Below are 27,985 nucleotides of genomic sequence, written 5' to 3' on the forward strand. Positions count from 1 at the left end.
TGAAAATCAATATTTTCTAAATAGAGAGCTGCTGCTTAGCATTTATATAAATAAATAACTAGAGACAAGTCTACATTCTTCAGAACAATTATATCTATTTATATATATTATCATCTAAATAACTAAATGTTTATTACAATGGGTAATTTAGACGTTATGATATATGAGAGCTCAGAACTGATAAACTAACAAACTCATTTCAAGTTATAAACAGAAGTGGATTAAAATTAAAGAAGCAAAGTTTGAATGTAAAATGTTGTCCTTCAGTTGGAGGGATTTATGTGTTAAAACTGTTTTCCACTCTTAAAAAAATAAAATGAATAAAAATGATTTTCATCCAGGAAGATTAGATTCAGATTATTTTCTTTGTGTTTACAGACTCAGTTCATCTTCAGGGATCTAAATTAAAAACCACAAATATTCAGAAACTGAATATTGTTTTTAATGACTGACATGAATATCAGAGGGAGAAACATTTGGCTGATTATTGAACAGCCATCAGAATGTTGCTGCTCAGCGCCCCCTGCTGGCTGCCTCTGAACTGCAGGCGGCGCTCTGAGGGAGGCCTTCCTCCAGGTGAGCAGCAGAAACTCACCTGCAGCGTCAGACAGGAAGCAGAACCGTAACAACAAACCAAACATCCTCTAGATGAGCGCAGAACGGTTCTGTCTGAAACACCGCTGGCCAAAAAGTCCAACGCTAAAATAAACAAAACTATAATTAGACATTAAAGCCAAAAGAAAAGGAACAGAAAGATTTTTAAAAATGTAAAAAGAGGACATTTCAATTAAAATGATTCATTAATTACAAACCCTGGAATTAACTGGATTAACATGTTCAATCGATTCAACCTCCATTTGGAACATAAACATTTTCTGTTTATTTCAGGTTTCTGAGTTCAGCCGAGTTTCTGTTGCCCCGTTTACACCTTGACTGACCCCAGCTGTGTCCTGTTCCCTCGTCGGTCCTTCTCCATTCTGTCATAATCTGCTACCAGTTGTTACCAGAGGTTGAGCGTCTAGCCGTCGCTCACCTGTGCTGCCTGGATTTTCTACTTTGTCATATTAAACCATCATCATTTATTCAGCAACCTGCGTCTCCCTCCCCGCCTCTCAACCGCTCTTTATGACACATTTAGGGAATAAAACAAACACAAATACTTCTGTATAGAAAAGTGAAAGAATTTAAGAACAAAACCATTTTCTACATGTTGAGTTTATTCAGTAAAAAGTTGTTTATATTCAGAGGTTATTAATGCAGAAGAGAAAAACATCAGAGTTTGGACGATTATCATGAGTGAAACGACTGCTAACATGTTATCATGCTGTTAATCTTTAAGGTCAGAGGTCAGAGCGATAGGCACAAGGTGATGCTGGTGATCCTCGGGCGTTTCCACGGTGACCATCAGGGCTGCTTCTGCTGCATCTCCCTCCAGCTCTTCCACAGCAGCAGGTCACGGCTCTTCCCCAGGGCGACCAGCCAGCGGGGCAGCCGGATGCCGTTGAACTGGCCCACGCCGTCGTCTCGGCCCATTGCCAGCAGCATGGACACGTTACCTAGCAACCGGCACAGGGTCAGCGAGGGTCAGGCGACCCGCCGACCGTCTGTCTCAGGTGGAGCCTACCTGTGCGATACGGCGTCAGCGGCTTCCCGCTCAGGCTGCTGATGATGTTGGACACGGCGACGTAGGCGTGGAGCCCGGCGTGGTACGCCAGCTTCGCCTCACGCAGGTCGGCGCAGTCGCCAACGGCGAAGATGTTGGAGAACCCCTCGACCTGCAGGTACTGGTTGACCTTCAGCGCCCCGTCAGCAGCCATGCTGCCCTCTGGAGGAACACACAGTAACAGGTTATTAACCGATCAATGACAGGTCAATATCTGATCAATAACCGATGGGACCAGCTGAGTGGAGCGGGTCTCAGAGACTAATAGCTGCTAAATGCCTGCAGGTTGATGCTAAGCTAGCAGCTGTTCCTGTAGCTGGTAATGATTGTAAAGTTAAAGTCTAAATCAGTGGTTCTCAAATGGGGGTACGCGTACCCCTGGGGGTACGTGGAGGTACTGCAGGGGGTACGTGAAGCTTTTCAAAATATCTTTAAAAAATCAGTAGGCTCCTCATAATAAGTCTTGGGAAAAATTATTTTTTGTTTAACCATGCAATGTTTGCAATATGGATGTATTTGTCAGGTTCACTGATATAAGTTGTTTGGCTTTAATAAATCAGACAGTGATTTTACAGCACTGTACCTCTTTTTTATTCCAAAAATGTTTTGCCCATGTCAGGGGGTACTTGACTAAAAATATATTTTTAAGGGGGTACATCACTGAAAAAAGTTTGAGAACCACTGGTCTAAATGAACAGCAGGAATTTGTTCATTCAGTTATAAATTTCACAGTTTCAAACCAAATATTTAGCTTAGTGTGTAACTATGTAGCATCACACTAAGGTAAATATTTAGCTAGAAAGCTAAATATTTGTCTTGCTAGCTAAACATTTAGCTTGCCATTAAACTATTTAGCTTATTGTGTAGCGAAATATTTAGCCACACTGACATCTATAAATGAAAGAACAACATGGCGTGAAAATGACTGAATCCCCATTTCTTCTCATCACAGTTGAAATCTCCCAAATTCCTTTGTACAGCAGGTTCTGGTGGCAGAGAGCAGCAGGCGGACCCACAGCGCCGCCGGTGGACCCCCGGTTCCCCCCGGCGGACCCACGGCGCCCCCCGGTGGACCCACAGCGCCCCCCGGTGGACCCCCGGTTCCCCCCAGTGGACTCACGGCGCCCCCCGGTGGACCCACGGCGCCCCCCGGTGGACCCCCGGGTCCCCCCCGGTGGACCCACGGCGCCCCCCGGTGGACCCCCGGGTCCCCCCCGGCGGACCCACGGTTCCCCCCCGGCAGACCCACGGCGCCCCCCGGCGGACCCACCCAGGCTGGAGGCGTAGGCTCCAGAGTTGACCCTGATGCCGGTGCAGCAGATGATCAGGTCCGTCTCCAGAGTTTCCCCCTTGTCAGTTCTGACCTGTAGGTTCTTCTGGGTCCGGTTCAGCGGCAACTCGGACAAGTTGGACACCTTCTGACCTGAAACAAAGAAGTAGGTTGTCCGGAACCCGGGCAGAACCAGCTAACAGCAAGTAGCTAATGGCTAGCAGCTAATAGCTAACGGCTAGCAGCTAGCATACCCAGAACCAGCTCCACTCCCTTCTCCAGTAGAACCTCCTTGGCCTGCTGCCTGACGCTCTGGACCAGTTGCTCGTCGGCCAGCCCGATTCTGGAGTGGATCAGAACCACCTGGAGGAGAAGCAGAGATGAGGACGGAGTCCACAGCGCCGGGTTCTGCAGGTACCGGAGGTCCAGACCAACTGGGTTCATCTGCAGCAGGGGTTCTCCAGCTTTTCAAAATAAAAGCATCAGAGACGAGGTTTTTCCATTTAAATGTTTAGATCAGGGGAGGTCAAGTCCAACAGGCCGGGATCGGACCAGGTAACCAGACGCTCACCTGGCTCAGGTGTGTCAGCAGGAAGTCGCTGATATAGAGTCACATAATTCTTTATCTTTTAAATTAATTAATTTATTAGAAATTATACAAATATTTGCTAATTAACCTAATGACAGATTTATGTATTTCTGTCCCTTCTGGGCCTCCGTAGCCCTCAGGAGTCACTTTCATTCTGAAAATCATTTTGTGACCCAACCTTGGACTCTCCCGACCCCCCAGGGTTCCCGACCCCCCAAGTTGGGAAGCCCTGCCCTACAGGAACAACCCAGAAGCAGAACTCTGAGTGACTCGGTTCTGATCCGGTTCATGGAGTCAGAGGAAACAGCCCAGAACTTGATCCGGACCCAACAGAACCTTCAGGTCCGGTGTGAACCAAATAACTCTGAACCCATTTCAGCAGGGCCTACAGAACCAGGATGTCGAGTACCGCTGAACCCGACCAGAGCCAGAACCCAACTCACCTTCTTGTCTGGATACTCCGTCTTGATCTCAGCTGCCATCTCCACCCCTGTAGCTCCGCCCCCGACCACCAGAACCGAGTCCGCCACCTGGATCTGGACACACACACACACACACACACACACACACACACACACACACACACCCAGTGAGCGGCGTCCTGTCCCACCACTTACCTCTGCCCCCCTCTGTCTCACCTGTCCCACCATGTCCTCGTACGCCGTCACGCCGTCCTGCATCGACGCCTCGGTGTTGAACTTCCCCGGGAACGGGCCATCAGAACCAGTACACAGGATCAGGTGGGAGTACTGGACCTCCTGCAGTAGGGGAACACCTGTCAGAGCTCACCTGGCCGGCAGGGGGCAGCAGCAGCTCTCACCCTGCCGCCCCTCCTCACCCTGCCACCCTGGAGAACCACCAGCTGCCGCTCCGGGTCCACTCGCTCCACCCGACCCTGCAGGAAGCTGGTTCCGAACGTCTCTGCATAGGGGATGAAGGTCCGCTGGGCGAAGCCTGGGGTCAGAGGTCAGGGGTCAGAGGTCAGGAGTGCCAGGGGGTGCGTGTGGGGGGCACAGGTCGGAGTGGTCGGTACCGGGCTGGACTGAGGCCCGCAGCGCCGCCACGTTGTGGTGGAAAGAGTCCCGGATGTCCAGCAGGGTGAAGCCGAACCCGGCCGAACGAAGCTGCTGCGCCGCCGCGATGCCGCCGAACCCGCCGCCTACCACTACCACGTGGACCCCGTCCGGAACCGAGACCTGGCCCCCCATCTGGAGAGACACACACACACACACACTGCTCAGTGACTTACACTCCAACACTTCAGCACCGAACCACCGACCGAACCTCAGAATCTGTGCAGAGCTCGGCCTCTAATTGGACCCGGTTCTGGCTGCAGGTGGATCGGAACCAACCCTCAGAGGTCCTACCTGTGAGAAGCTAACTGATCCTGACTGGACCGGTTTCGTTCGCCAGGAGTTCTGCAGAACCGTTCGGATCCTTCAGGTCCAATCTGGGTCCGCTGCTGGTTCTGCTGGCTTCTCTGGATCACTGCACCGGTTGCCGGTTCTGAACGTCCTGAATGAAGGAGGGAAAAGTTCGGTTCTGACCCGGTAAACGCGTCGGTTCCAGTGGAGACCCCCGGAATCACCCGAACCCCCCGCAACCCGTTATGAAACCAGTTCAGAACCCGGCACGAGTCTCTCCAGAACCCTGTGACGTCACACGCTGCTGACGTCACGCGGGAACTTACCTGCCGCAGGTTCGGAACTCGGATCCAGTTTCAGTCCAGTTGATCAACAGCTGCTTTTTCCTCCTTTAGCCCCGCCCCCTCTGTCTGACGTCAGCAGCTCTGCGCCAATCAGAGCGCATCCGCTCCTAACGAAGGAAGGCTGTGGTGCGTTCAGGGACCGCAGGAAAACAAAAACCAAGCAGAGCTGATGTTACAGAAGCAAAGTTCTGTCTTTAGTCTTCCTGCCGGTTCTGTTGGATCTGTTGTTCATTAAAGAATGGATTCGGTTCTGATCGGTCGGTTCCGATGATTTATGGGTCAGAACCAGTACACCGTGTTCCCACCAGTTCTCTCTGGGCTCATCAGTGATCGGTTCTGATCCAATCAGCGGCTCTCCTGCTGACTCAGCATTTTTTCTGCTGAGTCAGCGTTAGGAAACAGCAAACCTGTGTCATAATGGGGGAGGGAAAGGTCAGGAGGTCAAGATGTAAGCAGTGTCCAGAACTCCCACTGGACCTTCATCTGTTGGGGGAAGAGGTCAAACATCCCATAATAGAGCCGCTCTGTAACCACAGCAACATGGTTCTGGTTCTGGTTCTAACTGACGATTCCTGTTTGATCCTGGTAAACATGTCAAACAGAACTCCAGGATCCTAACTGGTTCTGGTTCTGATCCCGGTTCTGTATCTTCCTCATCTAGAACATTACCAACATCATACACCAAAGGTTCTGCTTCACTGAGGAGAACCAGCCAAACCGGACCTGCAGCGCTATCAGTAAGGAGATCAGAACCAGGCGCAGCTCCATTTCTTCTAACTCAGAACCAGCAGAACTACCAGAACCAATTAGAACCAACAGAAATACCAGAACCAATCAGTACCATCAGAACCAACAGAACCATTGAAACCAACAGAACCCTGCTCTCTACACGGTCTAGTTAAAGCATCATGGTACCGACCTGCACAGGCAGCAGTGAAACCAGAACCAGAAGTGTTCTGAGCAACAGAATGTGATCGGATCAGCAGAACCGGTTCTGCTTCATGTTTTCATCAGACTGCAGCTCAGAACCTGCAGAACCTCTAATGTTGCCCTTTTTCAACAGGTTTACAGCTGGTCCTCCATACATAAGAACCTAAAACCTTCCTGGTGAAATGAATTAATGATGTAAAAACAGTTTCTGCAGCTCCGCGGTTCTGATGGCCTCTGGACCTCTGCTCTACCTGCGCTTTTGATGGTGACGTCATTTTCTTCAGAAAACTTCCAAGTTCTTCTCCGTTACGCTGTAGTTCAGACCTGCTGTGTTTTAGCGCCCTCCAGCGGAAGAATTGTGCTCTGCACCAAGTTTAATTCCGACCGATCAGAATTCCATCAAGTCAGCAGCAGCATACCGGAACAGGTTACTTCTCCTACCAAAATAAAACCTGGCAGGGTTTTAATCTTTCAGTTCAGTAGCGAAGATTCTCAGCGAACTGATCAGTTAAGTCAACCCAGTCAGGACCAGTTCATCATTCTAACTGGCTAACCTGGTACTGTCTGGAGATCCCAGCAGTAAATCTTCAGTTAATACCAATAATACCGTTTGTTGCTTTAACAATGCTTGCTCAAATATGTTAATTAAATACGCTAAATAAAACTTTATTATGACTGTACAATAACTGATGTAGTAATATGTAATATAGTACAAAGTGATACTATTGGAGTAAGAAAATACTGAAGACATTAAATACTATTATGAAGCAAATAAAACATCTAAAGTGTTATACGGTAATTAACGTCAAAAGGTAAAATTGATGGAAGATAAGTTCAACAAAATGATAGAAACCATGAAATCGGCTGAAAAACGAAGTGGTTTGGTGTCTTATTTTGAAATCAAACCGGAAGTCAGTTTGTGTGTATGTAATTTTGTTTTTGTTCCGGTCAGTTCGGGTCTCGGTTCTCTGGGTCAGCAGCTCCGGTAACTCTGCCCCTGATTCGGTTCTGTAACAGTTGACTCAGCTCCAGTATCTCCTTCATGGAGGACCCGTGAGGTTCGGCCCGGACCGGAGCAGAACTTTCTGCGGGTAAGTTAGTCCCAGTTAGCGGTATGGTTCCGCTGTCCGAACCTTGCGCAGTTAACGGCGCGGATATAAACTTCATAACTTTCTGTCTCGGTTTGCCTCGCGAGCCTTTTGTTCCTGTGGCTCGCGCCTCCGTTCCCATGGTGAAGCTTCTCCGGCCCGCGAGGCTCTCCGAGCAGAGCCGAGGGCTCTCCGGAAACAGACGAGCGACCGAGGAGCGGACTCGGTTTTTATTCTGAAACTAGCACAACAGACGGATTCATTTTGGCTTCAGAACTGCTGGAACCTTTGGAACAGAACCGGGCCATTAGAACCGGGCATGACATAAAGAAACCTTAAGACTTTGATTTGAAGGTTAGCTGCGGTGCTGATTCTGTAGCTGAGGAAGTTCGGTCCATTCTGGTTCTGTTCAAAACACCAACTGGTCCAAATTTTTCTATGTCAGGAAACCCAGTTCCTCCTCCGGAACAAGAACGTGGCGACAGTGGAGAGAAACTACTTCCTGTTAACCTGAAGAAACTTTTAGCAGAACCGAGTTCAGATAAAACACAAAGCATCTCTGCTTTACTGGGACTCAGTGGTCTGTTACTGGTCTGTTACTGGGACTCAGTGGTCTGTTACTGGTCTGTTACTGGGACTCAGTGGTCTGTTACTGGGACTCAGTGGTCTGTTACTGGGACTCAGTGGTTCTGTCTTGTTGTTGACAGGAAGTGATTTTTTTCTGCGTGTTTTCGTTGGTCTCGGTTTTTTGGGTTGGTTCTGTGTGTTTGCTCTTTGTGGACCTGGAGTTTATGGAACCCGGTTCTGATCCCTGATGGTTCCCACTGTTAGAACTCTAATAGAACCCATGTTCTACTCCACGAGCTTCACGGGTTCTGGAGGCTCTGAGACTATTGGTCAGATGACGCCACTCTCTGCTCCCGCCAGGTGTGACATCACAGCGTGATGCGTCCCGATGGAGGAGGCGGAGCCAAGCCGCTACGTGACCCAGCTGAGGGCGGAGTTTGACAGCTGCGACTCGACGGCGACGGGTTTCCTGGACCGGGAGGAGCTGACCGAGCTGAGCAGGAAGCTGCAGCTGGACGCACATCTGCCACTGTTGCTGGACATGCTGCTTGGGGAGCGGCCCCACGGCAGGGTAACCGGTTCTACTGGACCAGAACTATTGGTTCTGCAGGGTTCTGCCGGGCTCAGTCCAGGTTCTGTTTGTGTTCCAGGTGAACTTTGAGGAGTTTAAGAACGGCTTGGTGGTGGTTCTGTCCCACTCTCTGGACTTCAGCACCTCAGAGGATGACAGCAGCTACCTGGTGCCAGGTGAGACACTGCAAGGTCCAATAGTCAGTGGTTCTGGTTCTGGCCCAGCCAGATTACTTCCTCCTCTCCTCTTCCTTCTGCAGCCGTCCCTCAGGAGGTGAAGCCAAAGTTTGTGAAGGGAGCAAAGCGTTATGGCCGCCGCTCTCGACCCGAAACCCAGTCCAGTACCAGCCTGGACTCGACCCCGACCAGAACCAAACCCATGGACCTGAACTTGGACTCGTCCCCGCCTGGTGTCCACAGGGCCAAACTGAGACGGTCCACATCTCTGGAGAGCGTGGAGGTGAGCAGGCCGAGGTTTATCGTTAGCCTCTGTTAGCATGTGTTAGCTTATGTTAGCCTATATTAGCTTGTGTAGCTCCTAGCAGAACCCGAGTGTGGGTGGTGGTCGGGTCCCCTCTTTCCTTAAAATGTTTAATAAACCTGCAATTGAACCAGCAGTTATTATTGTTGCCTTGGAGATAGTCTACTGCAACAATAATAGCAGTTGAGGCTAACACTGATGCTAACACTGATGCTACCTGGAATAAGCTAAATCCTCTGTTTTCAGGAGGTTTTATTTTTCTTTTATTTAACCTGTTTGAACTCCTGGAGTGGTCAGCTGCTCTGGTAGCCTTAGCCTTGGCCCTGACATTAGCCTTAGCTTTAGTTTTATGTGCGTTCCCTTTATAGTCTGAACTCAGAAATATGTAGTGGAAGCCCGCTGAAGTTGGACCTCCTACTCAGAAACTTAAAGCTGACTTTGATGATGGTAACTTGAAGGCTTTTACTTCAGGTGCCATATGCGGCTCCAAGTTCCAGCTTTTAGCCCTTAATTGCATGTTGGTAGGTCAGTAAAGGTGAAATCGGACCATCAGATAAAATTCTGGTTCTGGTTCTGCTGCTGCATCTCCACACAGACTTTAATCTGAAACAGGATCAGCTGCTGTAGAACCAGACCAGATTCAGATCAGATTCTCTCAGCAGTGTGTGTGTGTGTGTGTGTGTGTGTGTGTGTGTGATCCTCTCAGTCTCTGTTCATCCAGCAGAACTAAATCTGCTCAGGAATTCCTTATGATTACAGTTTATACTGCTCCTGGGACTCACACACACTGAACACACACACTGAACACACACACTGAACACACACACACACTAAACACACACTCTGAACACACTGATTCCTCTCAGTTCCATGTTTTCTCTGCAGAGCCTGAAATCTGATGAAGAGACAGGAAGCAGCAGGTTGGACCAGCAGCTCTTTCACAATAAAGGTACTCTGCATCAGAAATCAGAACCAGAACCGGGTCTGAGGTTCTGACTTAAAGCTGCAGTGTGTGTTTTTCCATATTAGCTCAAACTGTCTCAATGTTGTGACAGTTTGTAATGAGAACAGATCGATCCGTCTGAAGAAATGCACCAAAATCAACCAGTCACAGCCAGGAGGCGGGGCTTAAGCCTGCCAGTCAACCTCATGTACTCGCTGCTAAATGTGCTAATGGTGGAGAAACAACTTACCAGTATATGGAAACTGTTTATCTGCTTTCATGCTTACTAACTAGCCTTATGTAACGCTACTTAAGGCTAGGCGCCTGACTACGGCCAAATATAACAAATGGCGCTCAGATAGATTCGGCTATGGAGCCCGTGGGTGTGAATAAAATACCATTAGACAAAAGTATGTTTAAGTTATTGTATTCAACTTGGTTTTTTCCTTCATATATATATGGAGATATGCAATAATAATAATATTTATAATAACAGTGATTTTCTATAATATAACCAAAAACACAACAAAGGAAGAAAAAAAAAACAACAAGCACTCAGCAACAAAACAATAAACCCTGATGTCACCCAAGAGTTTCTATTTTGGTCCATTCATGAATCCAAGGTGATCAATAGTCCATCAATCAATATCTGATTGTTTTCTTTTTTTTCCAAGATCCAGAGCAAATAGGTCCAGAATGAAAAAAATAGCTTGGTTCATTTAAATCCTACCGCGAAGCTGCGGTGATCCGGTAGCTCGCCATCCTGACGTGACACCGGGGGTGGGAAAAAAACCTGACCTAAACAAGGTCATGAATAAAAATAAAACAAATTAGCTGTCATGTTTAAACATTGTTAAACTGTTATCCAAAATAAAAAACATTCAACAATTACAAAAAAAATAAACAAATAACTATATTCCATAAAGTGTTTTCTCATGATTTTTTTTCAAATGAATTTCCAATTAAAGATCGCGATCAAATTCAAAGTTACATTCAGATTCAAATCAAGGGTATAGACCTTATTAAAGTTACCGGTAAAAGGTACAAATCAAATTAAAGTTACCGGTACAGATCAAATTAAAGTGCACTTTCACATTATATCTAAGTTTAATTGACGCAGTCAATTAAACTTAATTGACTTCCATATCGTTTCAAAAAACAATTGTTTTTTTTTCTTTTTTTTTCCCGTTGCGCAACTCCCCAATAAAAACAAATGACCAAGCCCAGAGTTCTATAGGCCGTTAGCAAAAATCAATCAAAAAAATAACTAAAACTGTCCTAAAAGGACAAATCTACAAAAATCAAAAGGCCTATTTAATATTTTAACAATATATAATCTATTCGGCCACAAAATTAACAAAAAGAAAATGACCTTTTAAATCAATAAATAAACTTTTCAGTCATTAATGCACAGATTAAGTGGGCGTGTCGCCACCGCATTTCTATTTCCAAAGAAAACAAAGTACGTAAATTAAACGACTCACCGTCGAGCGGTCGACAGGAAACACCCAATTTAATCCTTCGGCCCTTTTTGTAAGCCTCGATCCAGCCGTATTCTTCTATAAGTTTAGAAGACGCCGAGACGAGCAGCTGGCCACAGGGACAGCAGCAACAGCGATTGAGATCCGAGTCACCTGTGACCCGTAACTTAAAGGGTGCTGTCAGTTTGACCCGCCAAAATAAAATACGGGTTCCTTATTTTGTGCAGGTTACACTTAGCATTCACAAAAGGCTATGCTAGCTCAATTAGCATGGAGGACGGTTGACAGCACTAAGACCCTCCTCCTGGCTCTGATTGGTTGTTTCTAGTTAGCAGTGGAAGGCAGAGATCGATCTGTCTCATGACAAACTGGACACGGATTGAACCGATACGGAAAAACATTTTCTATAAAAGTTACACAATGCAGCTTTTAATTCTGCCGTCTCTGCAGCAGATCAGCAGCAGGACGCAGGAGGATGTGATGTGGCTGCAGTGTGTGATCACCTGGACCTGCAGGTAGCTGGACGTCCAGAACCAGAACCAGAACCAGCTGAACCAATCCTGATGATCCCACTGTGTCTGCAGGAAGCTCTGCTCCAGCGATTAGATGCTAACCGAGATGCTAACCTGGACGCTAACCGGGATGGACGGGTTACCATCAGGAAGGTTCTGTGGAGCTCCACCCCCACGCTAAGCTCCACCCCCATCCGGTCAGCTGACCTGCAGAGGGCGCCACTCTGGGTAAAATTATGTTCTAAGAATATTCTGTTCAGACACGAGGAATTGAAAATAAACTGATAGTTCAAGACTTCAACAGAAACAACAGCAGCCATGTTGGGCAATAGCGCCACCTTCAGCTCTGGAGTACAGTGACAATATTAATGATTGTTTCAAATTAAGACTTTATTAATAATAGAAGTAGAAAAAAGTCTATACTCAAAATAAAGTTTTATTATAAATAACAGACCTCCATCAATTACAGCATGAAAAGCAACAATATAAAACTTTATTTAGAAAAACATTTATGATTGTAACCAGGGTCATTTTTCCCATTTCTGTTAGAATAACTATTTTTATTATTTATGATAATCAGTGATGGCATAGTTAATTTGAAAAAGAAACTTTAATCTGATTACTCCTTGAAAAAGTAACTTAGATTACAAGTAACCTTTTTAGTTACTTTCAGCACCTGCTGACAACAACCTTCCTCCAATCAATGTCAAATTACACTGAGTTTTGCCAATACTTGTGTAATCGCCATTTATTTTATAAACATCAACAATGTGTCTCATTGTTGAACCATTAAACAATAAATCGTTTCATGGTTACAACAGTCAAAATAAACCTTTAGTCATTTTTGCGTGTTTTTCTTAGTTCCACTATTGTCTGTAAAACTCTAGATAGGATTTTAGAGCCCCCTTGCAGCCCCCTCTGTGTTACGGCCCTGCTGGCTCCACCAATCAGATGGCTGCACAGATTAGTGACACTTATCTTAACATTAATGATTAGAGTGATGTTCAGTTGTGTAACTTTACAAACTCGTTTGTTGGTGGCTGTTTTCACGTTTATTGATCTGTTCATGTTAGTCTCCATGTTTAAAGTTTTCTATATGACCTGTGACGTCATTCACAGGTCATATAGATATTATTACATTAATACATATTCATATTACCTAGACATTAACAAAGATATTTGGACGGATCATCCAGGAAATGATGGACAGGGAGAATCCGACTGAAACGACCTGGATGTCAGTCAAATTCTGGGGTTTATTGAGTCTCTGCTTATTTCTAAATGAGCAGCTTCACCTTCAAAAACAAGCCCAGAAAACCGAACCGACTCATTAAATTTGCAAGTGACTTTAGAAAAAACAAGCCCAAAGTCGCTTATAATAATTGGACCTGATGACAGAAACCCAAAGTAGTTCCTGTTTTCCAGGAATAAGATGTGCGTCTCCTCCACGGTTCATGTTTCTGTTGCTGCTGCTGCATAGAAACGGCGGCGAGACGCACAGAGGAAATTAAATAAAATAGTAACACATTGATTCGGATCAGTAACTGTAATCTGATTACTGGATTTGATATAGAAACGCGTTAGATTACTGACAGTTACTGACATCACTGCTGGTAATGTGTTTTTTTTTCCTTTATCAGTTTATATTTGTGGTTGAAATTAGGTAAAGATCCATTTAGGTAAGGAATTATTTCTCAGTGAGTCCATTGGGTCGGGTCGGAGCCCAGACTTCCCTCAGCTTCTCACACTTCAGGCCAAATTTCAGAAATTATTAGTTATTTCTTTCTTCCAAAGAAACTTTATTGATCAAATGAATGAGATTTACAGAAGACGATCAGATGAAGAACCAATCAGAACCATCAGAACCAAAGCAGAGCAGTTGTCAGGGAATGGGCTCTTTGCACGTCCGGCACTGATGTCACATCCACATGAGCAAAATGCGGCTTTCTTGCTCTGAGTTACCATGACAGCTAGAAAAGACAAAGTCTTATTTCAGACGCAAATAAAACAATACTATGAACATTGCTGTCTTCCTAATATAATGGGCTTTTAAGTTTTCATGGATTTCCAAACAGTCCTGAATTAAGAAGACGGTGGCTTGTAAATATTCGTCGCTACCAGTTAAAGCTAACGCTGCACAGCAAAGTTTACAGCCTTCACTTCACTCCGGATCAACTTGTTCAGCCTAAAGCAGAAGGTAAAGGAGCCTCCTGTGTTATTTCCATGGAATCACTTCTGTATTCAGCCTGAAAGAGTTTATGGGAACCAGAGAGCAGACCAGAACCAGACAGCCCAGCTACTGACCCGCCTGTACACACTGCTGGAAACACCGTCCTGCTTCACTAGAAACATCCTAAACTAATAAAGCGAAATAACACGGAGACCTTAAGGAACACGATTTTTTTTCTTTGGAAAAATTTTATTGTTACTTAGAACATTTTAAAAACATGACATTTTACAATTACACAGAATTTTTTTCCTTTAAATAAATACAATTTGTCATTCAAGTTAAACTAAAAGAAGCTAAGAACAAGGATATAAAACCCTCTTTTGCTGCTGCCATCCGGATCACAGCCACGGGGGGCGTCTGCCTGCGCCTGCTCACCAGCAAGTTTCTGGAGGTCCAAATGGCGTCTTTGATGGTGGCTAGGGTGAGCCACATCTCAGCGAAGTCCTTCTTCGGGATTGTCTGCTGGCTCACCCCGTACAGCACTAGCTGTCCATGGAGGACCTCCCTTGCTGGCAAGTGTGGGAATTGCAAGGAGCCGGCCTTCGCCCACAGGTCCACAGCAGCACTGCACTCCCACAGCAGGGGCCTCACCGACTTCGGCGCGCCACAACCGGGTCGGGGGCAGATGGACGTCGGAGTGCATAACGGCTCTGACCGGCAGGATCCCATGAGCCACCATCCATGACATCCTGGAGTCTGTTTGGAAGGACGGGATGGCTCACGTTGCGCCAAACGGTGGAGGCGTCTCCATACAGGAGGCCGCGCACTGGAGTCACTGGTTCCCAGTCCTGTACAACTGAAATAATAAAACGATTGTTGGTTAAAATCCTGCTCTCTTCTCCTTACAGTTTAAAATGTTCTAAAAATTTCCGTATGAAAGCGTATGCCGGTGGTTAAAAGCTACTTTTTACCAGTTTTAATTTTCTTAAAAAGGAACCCAGCCAGAATCTGGTCATGTTGTTTGTTTTCGGCTTGGTGGAAATGTTCATTACTTGTTTTCAGTGAGTGGCTGCCTAAAAACAAATACAAATCTGGGACTCCTTTCCCTCCTTTCTCCTTCGGTCTCTTCATAATCTCTCTTCGCAGTCTGTTGGAGCCCCAGATAAAGTAAAAAATGGCTCGTTGCAGCTCTAAAATCAGGAGGAATAAAAACAGAACTGGTTAATAAAAACACTGGTAAAATCACTGCTTTCACTATTAAAATCTTCCCCTCTGTCGTTAGATTCCTCAGTCCCCAGGATCCCAGTCTTTATTTTACTTTTCCTATTATTTCTGTCCAGTTTGTCTTTCCTCCTCCATTTCTATCGAATTTCACCCCCAGTATTTTTTGTTCTTCCTGCGATACCTGAAACTGTAATCCTGTGTTTTTGTTATTTCTCCATGGTCTGTAGAATTGGGCTTTTGTTTTTCTTTGTTTATTTTGGAACCCTGATGCTTTCCCGAACCAATCTGTTAATTGAAAAATCCTATCCACTGATAAAAGGTCTGTACATAAAATGTTAAAATCATCCACATATAAAAGACATTTGGCTTCCTGCCCTCCACTCCCCGGTATCGTTACCCCTAAAATCTGTGGGTCCTTCTCAAGATCTGCGCCAGCGGCTCGATGCAGGCGGATAACGGACACCCAGTTCACTTTCACTGCTTTTGTCAGAAACCCGTTAACCAGGAACCTGCTGGAGATGTCTCGGTGCAGCAGTCCCACCCAGGCTACGAACCTCCCAGGAAAACCCATTTTTCGCAGTACCTGAAAGAGGTACTGGTGCGAGACCCGATCAAAAGCTTTCTCAAAATCTAGGACTATCAGCCCAATGTTTCTGTCTCTCGCAAAACAATGGTGTCTCGGATCAGTACCAGGCTGTCCGTGATCCTCCTTCCTCGGGACTCCTAAGGAACTCGGTAGCACAACTTTGAATCTGAACAGTCAGATAAAGTCAAACTCTGACTCCAGAGCTGCTCTACCGTTAAGCTATGTTGTGCTTCCTCATGGTTCGGAAGCAAAAAGCCCGAACCGTGGTCTCCCTGTTACTTGGTCTCTGACACTAACGACAATAAACACATATAAGTATAAAATAAAGTAAAAACATTGTCCATTAGAATGGATGAAAATGTTTAGATCCTTAAATAGCACATTTTTACAAGACAAATGTCAGAGAATATTGGCTGTTAGCATAAGCTAAAGCTAATGTTAGCCACAAAGTTTAAAGAAAGTAAAACTCACCTTCGTTTCTGTGAATGTATAACGAGACGAACATCTTAAAACTTTTCTCCAGCTACTTGTTGGAGCTACGGATCGATGTTCATCATGAACTGTTACCTTGGACAAGCACCGAGTGTAAAATGACATTTTCTTCAGACCGGAAACGACCGAGCCGCTTTTCCCCGAACGCGGAAGCTGACCTGCAAAGAGCCCGTTGGACTGAAGTTCTGGTCCGGTTTTGATTCCTGATCCAGAACCTCTCTGACCCGGTTAAGAGATGTAAATGTTTCACTCTGGTCCAGTTTGACCCGATGCTCCTGAAGGCAGCACCGCCTGCTGGCCAATCAGCAACTGGCAGTGTCTACAGGTGGGCGGGGCCAGAAGGAGCGCCATGTGCTGCAGGTGAACAGGTGTTTCTCCTCAGGCAGCTGCAGTATGATATTCTGCAGAACCGGGCCGGTGACCCAGCGGGTCGGCATGGACCAGTGTCAGGTGATTATCCAGGCCCAGCTGCAGAACCAGAACCAGTGGTTCTCCTCAGTGTTTGGGCCATCGGTTCAAACGTGTTTTGTAGAATCAGTCGGATTCATTCAGGCGATTCTGGTCGGGATAATCCAGATTAGCAGATCTTATTCCTTCTTCTCTCTCTCCTTCCAGAACCAGCAGCTGGTACCGGACGGCTCGGCCCGCTCCCTGCTCACAGCCACTGTGGGCCCCAGGGTTCTGACCCGGCTGGACGACGGGTCTGGCAGCACCAGCCCGGAGCGCGTGGCGGCGCTGTGGGCCGAGGCGGGCATCAGGAACAGCCAGCAGATCCTGCAGGTGGGTCCAGACCCGGTTCTGTTGGATTACAATAGAATCTGAATTAGAGGAGTACAAGAGCATTCTGTCTGGTTCTGGTACTGGTTGCTTGCTGACCCGATCCAAACCGCACAGCAGATTACCTCAGAACCTCAGATTACTCACATTCGAGTCAGATCGGGTCGGGTCGGTACCAAAGGTGTCCCATATTTCTCCATGATTGATCTGGAAAAACTTAATAATTTTAGATCTATAGAAAATGCTAATAGAATAGAAGGTTGTTTCACTGCTCCTCTTTTGTTTTCAATGCATTTTCTGCGTATATAACTTTATATATTTATTACGTTTAATGAAGACAGTCGGTGATCAGCTGTAGGTTAGAGAAGATGCAGCAGAACCAGAACCGGGCTCAGTACCATGGGAACCGACCGACTGGAGGTTAGCGAAGACACAGCAGAAGAAGAAACAGATGAACTGATGTTGGATTATTTTTGATGTTCATGAAAGTAGAAACAGCAGGAGAGGGAGAGCGATTAGGTGATGGCAGCATCATGCCAGCCGCCTCCAGGAAGGAACCAGCCAATCAGAACACAGAGCAGGTGAAGCTGCCATGGAGAGAAAAGAACAGGAAACCAAAGGTTAAAATGGCGGCAAACGGTGCAAACTGGAGAGTAGTAGAAGAAGAAAGGGAGGAGGAGTGGCCAGTTTGTCCTGCAGCAGCCGGTAGCATCATGACTACAGGAGGAGCTCAGGATGACCCCAGCCAGCAGGTCAGGAAAGTTTTAATACGGGAAATATTCAGGGTGTCTTTATTGTTATTATTATTATTATTATTAATCCTTTATTTATGCAGGAACATCTCTAGAGACTCATTATCAACAACAAATAACATAAAAACAATAATAATTATAACCTGATAAACAGACTAAAACTGGCAGCAGGTTTTCATTTCCTGTCTAATCCTGACAGATTAGATTAATCTGGATTTATGGAAATATCTGAGTATCACCAGCACTGATCCTGTCTGCTGAACTGGGCTGAGCCCAGAGCCCAGTGGGACTCCACCAGTAACCCAGCAGTCTGAAGAACATTTATCATTCAGGAACAAACTGGGATCAGTGGGACAGATGGGACTAAACCAGTTTACTGCTGTTCCCTTCAGACCAACATGATCCAGATGTTCTATCCTAGATCAGAGGAAGATCGGCTCTCGATCTGTGATTTATCAGGTATAGATCTGGGATTTATTGGCTCTAGACACCACAAACCCCAGACTGGACGAGAAGGCAGGACATGGACCTTACCACAGGGCCGCTTCTCATTGGCTGATGCCCATTCTACATGGCCGTCTCACAAACACACTTAGCTTCCCGTTAGCTAAGTGCAGCATAAAGGCAGAACTGATACAACTTGTACACCTTGAAGCCTGTCTGCTACACAGTCTGACGTTAGCTAAACAGATCAATATGCAATGTGTCTGTATCTGACATACACTAAAGATTTTATTTTAGCAGAAAAGGCTTTGGACTAAACTGTTACTCCTGTTAGCCACGTTAGCACCAAGTACAGCTAGTCAGTCAACCATCGCTGTGTTCAGGGAAGCTCTGATTAATAATCAAGAAATAAATATCAAGCCTGGAAACTTGATACCGTAACGGACTGAATGTTATGTTTTTAACGTAATCTTTGCTCGTATTACGGGGCGCAGGCGGTTGCCATGGTAACAGGTTTGCTTAAACTACAAAGAGAGAGAGTAGAAAGGTAGGAGTGGTTTTGAGTTGATCACCTGTTCAGGTTATTTTACCTTTGTTTCCCTTTGCTGTGGCTCATTACAGCCGCTGTAGTTCCTAAACGTTGGACTATCTCCGTCGCTTATCTCTGTTATGATAAGATGGTCACCCATCGCCACTCGAGGTCCCCAAAATTACCCAACAACGTTTAAAGGACAACCAGGTATGCGGTCTGCACCCAGCAATACCAACTATTAGCCACATATACAAACATTACCATGGCAACTGGCACAGCTGGATGGAAAGACTTGGAAAAACGGATCGGTGATGATCAGGATGTGGAACTGACTACATTTCAGTACAAAGACCATCATCAGAAAGATATAGAAAATAACATTGATCCTGGTAAAACCTTTTTACTGGTATCAGCGATAATTATCACTGTTACACTGATGACCAGTTCAACATTAAAACTGAACATAAACTACAACATCAAACTGTCCAACAACTCAGACCTTTAATGTCATTTCATCATCAGAAACGAGGCTCAGTAGTGAAAAGGGCTTTGAAATGGACGGTTATGAAACGGTTTGTAAAAACAGAAAACAAAATGGAGGTGGTGTAGCTCTTTTAGTGGACAAGAACATTAATTATAAGACAGAAACAATGTCAACTGTCATGGATAATGTTGAATGTGTGACTATAGAAAGACTCATGGAAAAAAAAAAGAATGTCTTTATGAGCTGCTCCTGGATCAAATATAGGAATATTCAATAACTGGATGGAAGAAACATTTATAAAATTAATCAGAAAGTTGCATTTATCTGTGGGGATTTCAGCATTAATCTTCTAAATCCAAATAAACACAGAATGACAGAAGAACTTAACACCATGTACTGTCTAAGATCACCAGTTGCATTGCATCGCACTGTCAACAGTAACTGGTAATATTTTTACTTTCTATTCTTGAAAATAGTTTAACTAGTAGAATATTAATAAGTGACATAACTGATCATTTACCAGAGTTCACAGTCTTTGACTGTAAAACTGATGAAAACATCAGATCACAATACAGACGGTTCAGTTAGAAGATTCACTGAAGGCACTAAAATCCCATTTGATGACTTTTGATTTGAGATTAATTTATAGAATAAATGATGTGAATTACAGCTAGCTAATGGTCTGAGCTAGCATTGAGGCTAATAGTCTGAGCTAGCATTGAAGCTAATGGTCTGAGCTAGCATTGAAGCTAACGGTCTGAGCTAGCGTTGAAGCTACATTCAGGCTAACAGCATCAGAGTCAGTGTGAAGGTTAAAGTTCCCACCATGAAGATTTGATCAGGATTTACCAATAAATCAGATCAATTTGATCCAATAATAGATCGTCAACTGGACGAACCTGCATCCAGAACCTTCAATCTGCAGCATTAGTCTGAGCAGCGCCCCCTGCTGGTTGGAGGTCTGGTTCTGTAAAGCTGTGTGTGTGTGTGTGTGTGTGTGTGTGTGTGTGTGTGTGTGTGTGTGTGTGTGTGTGTGTGTGTGTGTGTGTGTGTGTGTGTGTGTGTGTGTGCTTGCAGAGCCTGGACTTCCCCCTGGAGGAGCGGCTCAGCCTATCGGACCTGACCCTGGTTCTGGACAACGAGCTGCTGCTGAGCGCCAACTCTGTCCACCAGGCGGCGCTCATCTCCTACAGGACCGAGATCCAACATCTGCAGTAGGCTCCGGAACTAGCCGGCCCAGGTTGGCCCACCTGGACCCGGTTCTGACCCGTCCTGTCTTCCAGGGAGGCGTTGGAGCAGGCCAGCAGAGAGCGGGACAAGCTGAGGTCCGATCTGGACCGGGCCGACCAGCAGAACCTGCAGCTTGTTCGGGAGGCGGACGACTGGCACGCCAGCATGGAGGCGCTCAACCAGAACCGGATCAGGTAGGACCCGGTTCTGGAGCTGGACCGGGTCAGAACGCTGCTGGTTCTGTATGTGACCCGTAAACAGAGGAGGTTCTGTAAAGTTCTGACCCATAAAGCGTGTGCGGGAGGTGGAGGTCGGTTCTGACAGACCCATTCTGACCCAACAGGGATCTGGAGTCGGACTTCAGGCGCCGAGCTGCGGCGCTGCGCCTGCAGGCGGAGCAGGAGAACGAGGCGCTGCTGCAGCAGGGCGAGCGAGAGCGCAGCACGCTGCGGCAGGAGCTGCAGCTGCTGCGGGGGAAGGAGGCGGAGCTTCAGGAGGAGCTGGATGCCGCCGCACAGGTCCGTTCTGCTGGTTCTGACCCGGTTCTGCTGTTTCTGACCTGATTCTGCTGGTTCTGACCCGGTTCTGATGGTTCTGTGCTCCAGGAGAAGCTCCGCCTGCAGCAGGAGCTCGGCGCCTTGCAGTCCGCGCTGAGGGAAGCAGATGGTTCTGTTCAGAGGCTGCAGACGGATCTGGACCAGTTGCTGCTACACAAGGTGACCAGAACCGGGCCGACCTGTTCCGGGTTTCCTCTCCATCCTGTAGCTCTGATCCGGTCCAGGTGATCCGGGCCGGGTGTTGGTGAATCCCGGTCGGGTCCGGTTTCTGTTCTGACTCTCCTGATGAATGTTTGATGAGCCCATGTCTCTGCTGTCAACGGATCAGAACCGCTGGGCCCGCTCCACTGACTGCTCTGCTCTGAATGTTCTGACAGCTCGGTGGTTTGGACCCGGCCGGCGCCGGCCTGAGCCATGAGGAACGGTTCTGTGAGCTGCTCAGAGAGTCCCAGCGCCAGTGCAGGGTAGGATCGGTACCAGTCTGACCCGGCAGAACCTCGGAGCCCAGCAGGACGCTCACCTGTCTCTCTGTGTCTGCGGTGCGTTCAGGAGCTGCAGGACAGAAACGACGAGCTGCTGGAGGCCCAGAGGAGCTGCAGGAGGTCCTCCAGGCCATCAGGGGGCACCGGCAGCCAGTGCGACGCAGCAGGTACCGCAGCAGCCTGGCCGGATCAGAACCAGAACCTGTTTCCTGCTCTCTGATTGGCTGATGAAGGAGCTAGAACTTTACCCGACCCGGTTATGGTTCTGGTCCATTTTTCCAGACGTTCCTCCAGAACCTTCAGCTCAGAGTGATGATGGTTCTGGTTCTGACCCAGTCAAATACTCAGGACCTTCTGAGTATTTGATTGGTTTCTGTCCAATCAGAGAGCAGCATGGTTCTGATTGGTTCCGGTTGGTTCCGGAGGCACTGGACCTGGAGGTTCTGTTGACCCATAATCATGAGGAACCAGAAGGTTCTGATGCTTCCAGGCTCCGATTCTTGTCCAATCAGGAGAGATGTTGTGGGATGGAATCACCATAGCAACCACTGCCTTCCCTTCACAATAAGAGCCGTCAGCCAGGTTCTGATGGGGGAAGGTTCTGGAAGCTTTGGAACCGGGAGAACAGGTCGGACCGAGCCGCTGAGTCACAGGCTGCCAGAACCGGACCTGCAGGTCTGGCTAAGCCCCGCCCACCAACACACACCTGCAGCTCAGCAGAGTGTGTGTTGGTGTGTGAGCGGCGCCATGTCTCTCAGTGAGTTCCTGTTCTGTTCTGGTTTGGTTCTGGTTCCAGTTCTGACCCGGTCTCTCCTCTCCAGGCGACTCGGACATGAGGAGCATCCAGTCGGAGCTGGCGCTGCAGCAGCTCAAGGAGAGCCACCAGGAGGCGCTGCACCAGCTGCACATCCAGCTGGAGACGCAGGTACCGGTTCTGCTGGCGGCCCGGTGGTACCGGTTCTGGCCCAGCAGAACCTCTGACTTTTCATCCTCCTGTCCCTCAGATGAACTACTACGAGCGACAGCTGGACATGATGAAGCAGAACATGGAGGTGGAGAGGAAGGACATCTGCCAGGCCTTCAAGGTGAGCCGAACCAGAACCAGAACCAGAGGTCCAGCTGCTGCTAATGATGATGATGTTTCTTCGTCAGGTGGAGATCAGTGAGCTGGAGGAGCAGAAGGTCCAGGTGGAGCAGCAGCTGAAGGAGGCGCTGACTCGCCTCCAGAACCAGCAGGGGGCGGGGCTTACCGCCGAGGAGCAGCGCAGGTCCGCCCCCTGCTGGTTCCCATGGGTTCTGCCGGGTCAGGACGCCACAGTGACCCGGTTCTGGTTCTGTTCAGGGCGCAGCGAGAGCGGGCCGAGCTGGAGCAGAACTACGCCAGAGAGATCGGCAACCTGGTGCAGAAGCTGAGCGCTGAGAAGGAGCAGCTGGAGGCGGAGCTTAAGCTGCACACACAGCAGGAAGTGATGCGCGTCAGGTAGGTGGGCCAATCACAGACCAGCATGTCACAGCGTCCCGCAGCCAATCACAGCCGAGCTGCTGCTGTGAGCAGGAAGGAGGAGGCGGCCCCACGGTTCGGCCAATCACAGGCCAGCCTGGAGGGGGCGGAGCCAGTGGAGCCACAGGAAGTTCTGCTCCTCAGAAATGGGTCGGACTCCCTAGACTGGATCAGGAGCGTTGAGACGGCGCTGCAGGAAGTGCTGCAGGAAGAGCAGAACCGGACCTCACTGCTGCAGGAGGAGGTAACCCGGTTGGGCCAGGAGAACAGAACCTACATGGTTCTGGTGGACCAGCTGTCCTCCCAGATCGTGGAAATGGAGGAGGAGCTATGCTCCCTCAGCGCCCCCTCCAGAACCTCGGAGCGGATCGACTTGCTGCAACGGGCCCTGCTGGACTCCCAGAACCAGCTGAGCAGAACCCAACAGAACTTTGAGACGGAGAAGAGGAGGCTGGCCCGGCAGCTGGTGGAGCTGGAGGACCTGGTTCTGGAGCTGGAGGTCCGGACCGACTGGGAGGACCAGGCCGACCGGACCGGACCTCACAGGTTTGTCAGCTAGAGTGAACTGGAGGCAGGTCTCTATGGCCAATCAGAACGCACGGCTCCATCTCTAACCGGCCAATCAGAACGCACGGCTCCATCTCTAACCGGCCAATCAGAACGCACGGCTCCATCTCTAACCGGCCAATCAGAACGCACGGCTCCATCTCTAACCGGCCAATGATTTGACTGCATGAATTTCATGGACCAATCAGATCCTCTGTATGTAAACTAACTGCTCCATCTGGTTCTAGTTCTGGTTCAGGTTGTGTATCTTCAGGTTCTGTTGGGTTCTGTCCTGCAGGGCCCAGCTGGAGGCGGTCCGGTCGGAGAATGCTGCTCTGCAGGAGAGGCTGAAGGTTCTGCAGCAGACAGTCCAGAACCTGGAGGATGAGTCTGAGAAGAGGAGGCAAGTCTGGCTCCAGGTCCCGGGTTCTGATCCTCTGCCGGTTCTGGAGACGTCTGACCCGGTCCGCTGTTCTGCTTGCAGGAGGAGGCAGCAGGAGGTGGAGGAGGAGCGGGAGACAAGCAGAGAGGAGGAGGAGCAGCTCCACAGAGAGGTTCTGACCCAGCCCACATGCTTTGGAAGTGTTGTCAGACTTTCACAATAAAGGTTCTGGAGACTCCCAGTGAGGCATCAGAGAACTTTACTATGATCTGAACTGGGAGGCATCAGAACCTCCTGGTTCTGGTGTGGGAGGCGGTTCAGAACCGGCCTGCAGACTCCTGACCCGCCTTCTCCCGCTGCAGAACTCCCGGTACCGTGAGGAGGTTCTGGACCTGAGTGGCAGGAACCTGCAGCTCAGCAGCGACAACGGCAACCTTAGCAACCGTCTCCATAGCGAGCAGGAGATGGTCCGGATGCTGCGGGAACGCCTAGCATCCGTTACCAAGGAACAGGAAGAGGAGGGGGCTGCTGTGAGTCGGGCTGATAGACCCGACTTTTACAAAGGTAAAAGCTGTTGGAGCTGACAGGTGCTGTTGTTTCAGGTGAGGCGGCTGGAGGCGGAGCTTAGCAATGTGAAGGCGGAGCTTAGCAGGATGAGGGCGGAGCTTCAGATGGTGGCGGAGGAGAGGGAGGAGCTGCAGAAAGACCGGGAGCAGCAGAAACGCTACGTAAGATAGGTGCAAAAACACCACCTGCAGCCGTGGAATACAGGGGGTAAGACACGCCCCTTTAATAAGAGACACGCCCCTTTAATAAGAGATACGCCCCTTTAATAAGAGACACGCCCCTTTAATAAGAGACATGCCCCTTTAATCAGAGACACGCCCCTTTAATAAGAGCAACAGAACTGCTTAATATTCCAGAAACTCGGTTTGCAGAATCGTGTCATTAACTAAATGATTTTCATATTTAACTCGATGTTTTCTATCAGCAGTGAAAGATGACAGGATGGTTCTTCAGTGACGTTAAAGAAATGTTTCATAATAACCAATAATAAATATGAGTTTTACCTAAAGTCTAATAATTAAGAACTTTAGCATTTAAAACGATGTTTAAAGTTCTGCCCCAACAGCCAGCACAGCGGCCATTTTGTCCAGTCCAACATTAGCAGGGATTAGAGCATCTCCCCCTGCTGGAGTCAGGCTGTAGCTGCAGCTTCCTGTCCTGCAGGCGCAGCAGCAGGCGCAGCAGCAGGCGCAGCAGCAGGCGCAGCAGCAGGCGCAGCAGCAGGCGCAGCAGCATGTCGCCGCCCTGCAGGCGGAGGCCGAGCTGCTGGCCGCCACGCAGGAGAAGCTGGGCCACGCCCAGGAAGTGTCGGAGCTCCACAGGAAGCTGAGGGAGGCGCTCAGTAAGGTGAGCTATGCTGCAGTGTGTTTGTCAGTCGTCATGTTTGACCCGGTTCTGATTGGTTCTGTTGGCTGCAGGTGGAGGAGCAGCAGGCAGAGGCCCAGAGGTTGATGGAGGAGAAGGCGGAGCTCCAGCAGAACCTGCAGACCCACAGACTGACGGTCCAGAACCAGGAGCTGCAGCAGCAGGTACCGGGGCGGGGCTTCACAATTAATCACCAGAACCTGTAGAACCGGGCCCAGACTGGACCCATGATGATGTGACTGGTTCTGTTTGGGTCCAGAACCTGAACCAGGAGCAGCAGAACCTGAAATCCAGATTGGACCAGGCGGAGACGGCGCGGACACAGGCAGAGGAGCAGGTCAGAACCAGACTGGAAATGGGTCAGAACCGGACCAGAACCAGATAGAGACAGCGCAGAAGGTCCATCAGCATGAGGTCAGGAGACGGTGAATCCTCTGAGTGAGGCTAACAGTCTGAGTTAGCAGTCAGGCTAACAGTATGAGCTAACTGTATGAGCTAACAGTCAGGCTAACAGTATGAGCTAACAGTTAGGCTAACAGTATGAGCTAACAGTCAGGCTAACAGAATGAGCTAACAGTCAGGCTAACAGAATGAGCTAACAGTCAGGCTAACAGTTAGGCTAACAGTATGACCTAACAGTCAGGCTAACAGAATGAGCTAACAGTCAGGCTAACAGTATGAGCTAACAGTCAGGCTAACAGAATGAGCTAACAGTCAGGATAACAGAATGAGCCAACAGTCAGGCTAACAGTATGAGCTAACAGTCAGGCTAACAGTATGAGCTAACAGTCAGGCTAACAGTATGAGCTAACAGTCAGGATAACAGAATGAGCTAACAGTCAGGATAACAGAATGAGCCAACAGTCAGGCTAACAGAATGAGCTAACAGTCAGGCTAACAGAATGAGCTAACAGTCAGGCTAACAGTATGAGCTAACAGTCAGGATAACAGAATGAGCCAACAGTCAGGCTAACAGAATGAGCCAACAGTCAGGCTAACAGTATGAGCTAACAGTCAGGCTAACAGAATGAGCTAACAGTCAGGCTAGCAGTATGAGCTAACAGAATGAGCTAACAGTCAGGATAACAGAATGAGCCAACAGTCAGGCTAACAGAATGAGCTAACAGTCAGGCTAACAGAATGAGCTAACAGTCAGGCTAACAGTATGAGCTAACAGTCAGGCTAACAGAATGAGCCAACAGTCAGGCTAACAGAATTAGCTAACAGTCAGGCTAACACGGTCCGAGTCAACATGACCATAAAGTTCTGATCAACATTTACTGATAATCAGATAAAAACCATCTAGATCTAAACAACAAGCTGAAGAGATTTTAGTGGAGCTGCAACCTCTGATCCACTTAACCTGAAGCGGTAGAACCAAGTCAGAACCGGGTCAGAACCCGTGTGTGTGTTTGCAGGCGCAGCGGGCGGATGTGGCGCTAGGTGTGGCCAAGGCGCAGCAGCTGCGGCGGCTGCAGCAGCTGCAGGAGCATGCGGGCGGCAGGCAGCAGCTGGAGCAGCTGCAGGCGGAGCTGCGGGCGGAGCGGGGGCGGAGCCAGCAGCGACAGGCGCAGCTGGAGCTGCAGCTGCAGCAGAGCAGATCCCAGGCCAGCCTGAAGCAGGTGGGTTCAGAACCAGAACCGGCCTTATATTCTATATTCTTATTCCTTGTTTCTTGCATAATTTAAGGTTTTGGTTACTCACATTTAGTGTGTACCTTAGTATTTAATTTGTATTTTGTATTCTTTTGCACTTTTGCTTACTGTGTGTTATCTTTGTTTTTTGCCTGGGAGCTGCTGGTAACTTCAATTTCCTGAGGGAGTCTTCCCAAAGGATCAATAAAGTACAAGTCTAAGTCTAAGCTGCACAGGTTCTGGTTCTGACCGCTGCCTCTATGCTGCCTTCAGGAACAGTTCAATAGAGCGGAGGCGGCGCTGCAGCAGCGGGCCGCCGGCCTGGAGGCGCAGCTGAAGGCGCTGCGCAGCGTGCTGCAGGACAACGTACAGCAGCTGAAGGAGCAGGTGAGTCTGTGGTTCTGCTGGCGCCGACCCGCCGGCCCATTCTGACCTCTGGTTCTGACCTTTGGTTCTGTCCAGATGGAGCGGAGCAACAAGACCAGCAGTGCACTGAAGGAGCTGCACCTGCAGAATGCGCAGCTGCTGGCGGCGCTGCAGGTCACAGAGCTGCGGCAGAAACAGGCAGAGAAGAAGAACGACCAGCTGGAGGGCAAGGTCACAGCGTTGGGGGCGCTGCTGAGGGAGGTGGTGGCCGCCGCCGTGACCTCCAGCTGACCTCTAGCTGGGAGCCGATGACCTTCAGCAAGGAGGCATCCAATCAGAGCTGAGGATCGTCCAATCAGAGCTCACCTCCTGGCGTTTTTAGCTGCTCTGGTTCCATTCAGACATTTGAAGCTGATTTTTCTCTAAATGGAGGTTTTTTTTTTTTATTTGTTTTTATTTTCTTCAGATGTTTTTCTGTCTGAAATGATTCAGCTTTAAGGGGAATTTTATAGAAAAACTGATTATTTCTAATAAACATTTTTAATATTGTTTTATGTGAAATATTTTAAACTTGATAAAATTTCTTTTAAAGT

At 48.2% G+C, this 27,985-nt stretch overlaps 2 protein-coding genes across 4 annotated transcripts; one reads left to right on the forward strand and one right to left on the reverse strand.

Annotated features, from left to right (window-relative positions):
• Positions 1–1,196: 1,196 nt before the first annotated feature.
• aifm2 (apoptosis inducing factor, mitochondria associated 2) lies at positions 1,197–5,370 on the reverse strand. Its single transcript, XM_023326987.1, has 10 exons — positions 5,213–5,370; positions 4,890–5,037; positions 4,556–4,730; positions 4,361–4,476; positions 4,161–4,280; positions 3,966–4,058; positions 3,188–3,296; positions 2,934–3,086; positions 1,625–1,825; positions 1,197–1,556 (listed from the first exon to the last, which is right to left on the reverse strand). Exons 3-10 carry the CDS (start codon positions 4,728–4,730, stop codon positions 1,405–1,407), a joined length of 1,119 nt encoding a protein of 372 aa, XP_023182755.1. The 5' UTR covers positions 4,890–5,037; positions 5,213–5,370; the 3' UTR covers positions 1,197–1,404.
• A 1,707-nt stretch (positions 5,371–7,077) lies between these two features.
• LOC102222659 (ninein-like protein) lies at positions 7,078–27,889 on the forward strand. Of its 3 annotated transcripts, none has more exons than XM_023327572.1 (28): positions 7,078–7,251; positions 8,176–8,386; positions 8,466–8,562; positions 8,646–8,845; positions 9,752–9,815; positions 11,741–11,805; positions 11,875–12,030; positions 16,890–17,054; positions 20,341–20,477; positions 20,547–20,687; positions 20,837–21,011; positions 21,099–21,209; positions 21,428–21,514; positions 21,600–21,699; positions 22,354–22,457; positions 22,537–22,617; positions 22,685–22,800; positions 22,875–23,012; positions 23,878–23,982; positions 24,064–24,133; positions 24,324–24,491; positions 24,564–24,689; positions 25,192–25,374; positions 25,446–25,556; positions 25,652–25,729; positions 26,811–27,014; positions 27,300–27,413; positions 27,489–27,889. In XM_023327572.1, exons 2-28 carry the CDS (start codon positions 8,204–8,206, stop codon positions 27,681–27,683), a joined length of 3,474 nt encoding a protein of 1,157 aa, XP_023183340.1. In that variant the 5' UTR covers positions 7,078–7,251; positions 8,176–8,203; the 3' UTR covers positions 27,684–27,889. The 3 variants fall into 3 exon arrangements, with proteins under 3 accessions (XP_023183340.1, XP_023183342.1, XP_023183341.1); XM_023327574.1 differs by having other exon boundaries at positions 11,744–11,805; XM_023327573.1 differs by lacking the exon at positions 7,078–7,251 and adding an exon at positions 7,470–7,602.
• Positions 27,890–27,985: the final 96 nt, after the last annotated feature.

The sequence above is a fragment of the Xiphophorus maculatus genome, chromosome 22, assembly GCF_002775205.1.
Source record: "Xiphophorus maculatus strain JP 163 A chromosome 22, X_maculatus-5.0-male, whole genome shotgun sequence".
Classification (NCBI taxonomy): Eukaryota; Metazoa; Chordata; class Actinopteri; order Cyprinodontiformes; family Poeciliidae; genus Xiphophorus; species Xiphophorus maculatus.

Coding starts and splice junctions, on each gene's coding strand:
- aifm2 (XM_023326987.1), bottom strand. CDS start 4,730: ATGGGGGGCCAGGTCTCGGTTCCGGACGGGGTCCACGTGGTAGTGGTA. Junction 4,477..4,555: donor GCGGGCCTCAGTCCAGCCCG/GTACCGACCACT, acceptor CTCTGACCCCAG/GCTTCGCCCAGCGGACCTTC. Junction 3,297..3,965: donor CGGAGTATCCAGACAAGAAG/GTGAGTTGGGTT, acceptor CTTCTCCTCCAG/GTGGTTCTGATCCACTCCAG.
- LOC102222659 (XM_023327572.1), top strand. CDS start 8,204: ATGGAGGAGGCGGAGCCAAGCCGCTACGTGACCCAGCTGAGGGCGGAG. Junction 21,210..21,427: donor ACCAGTTGCTGCTACACAAG/GTGACCAGAACC, acceptor ATGTTCTGACAG/CTCGGTGGTTTGGACCCGGC. Junction 22,618..22,684: donor ACATCTGCCAGGCCTTCAAG/GTGAGCCGAACC, acceptor TTTCTTCGTCAG/GTGGAGATCAGTGAGCTGGA.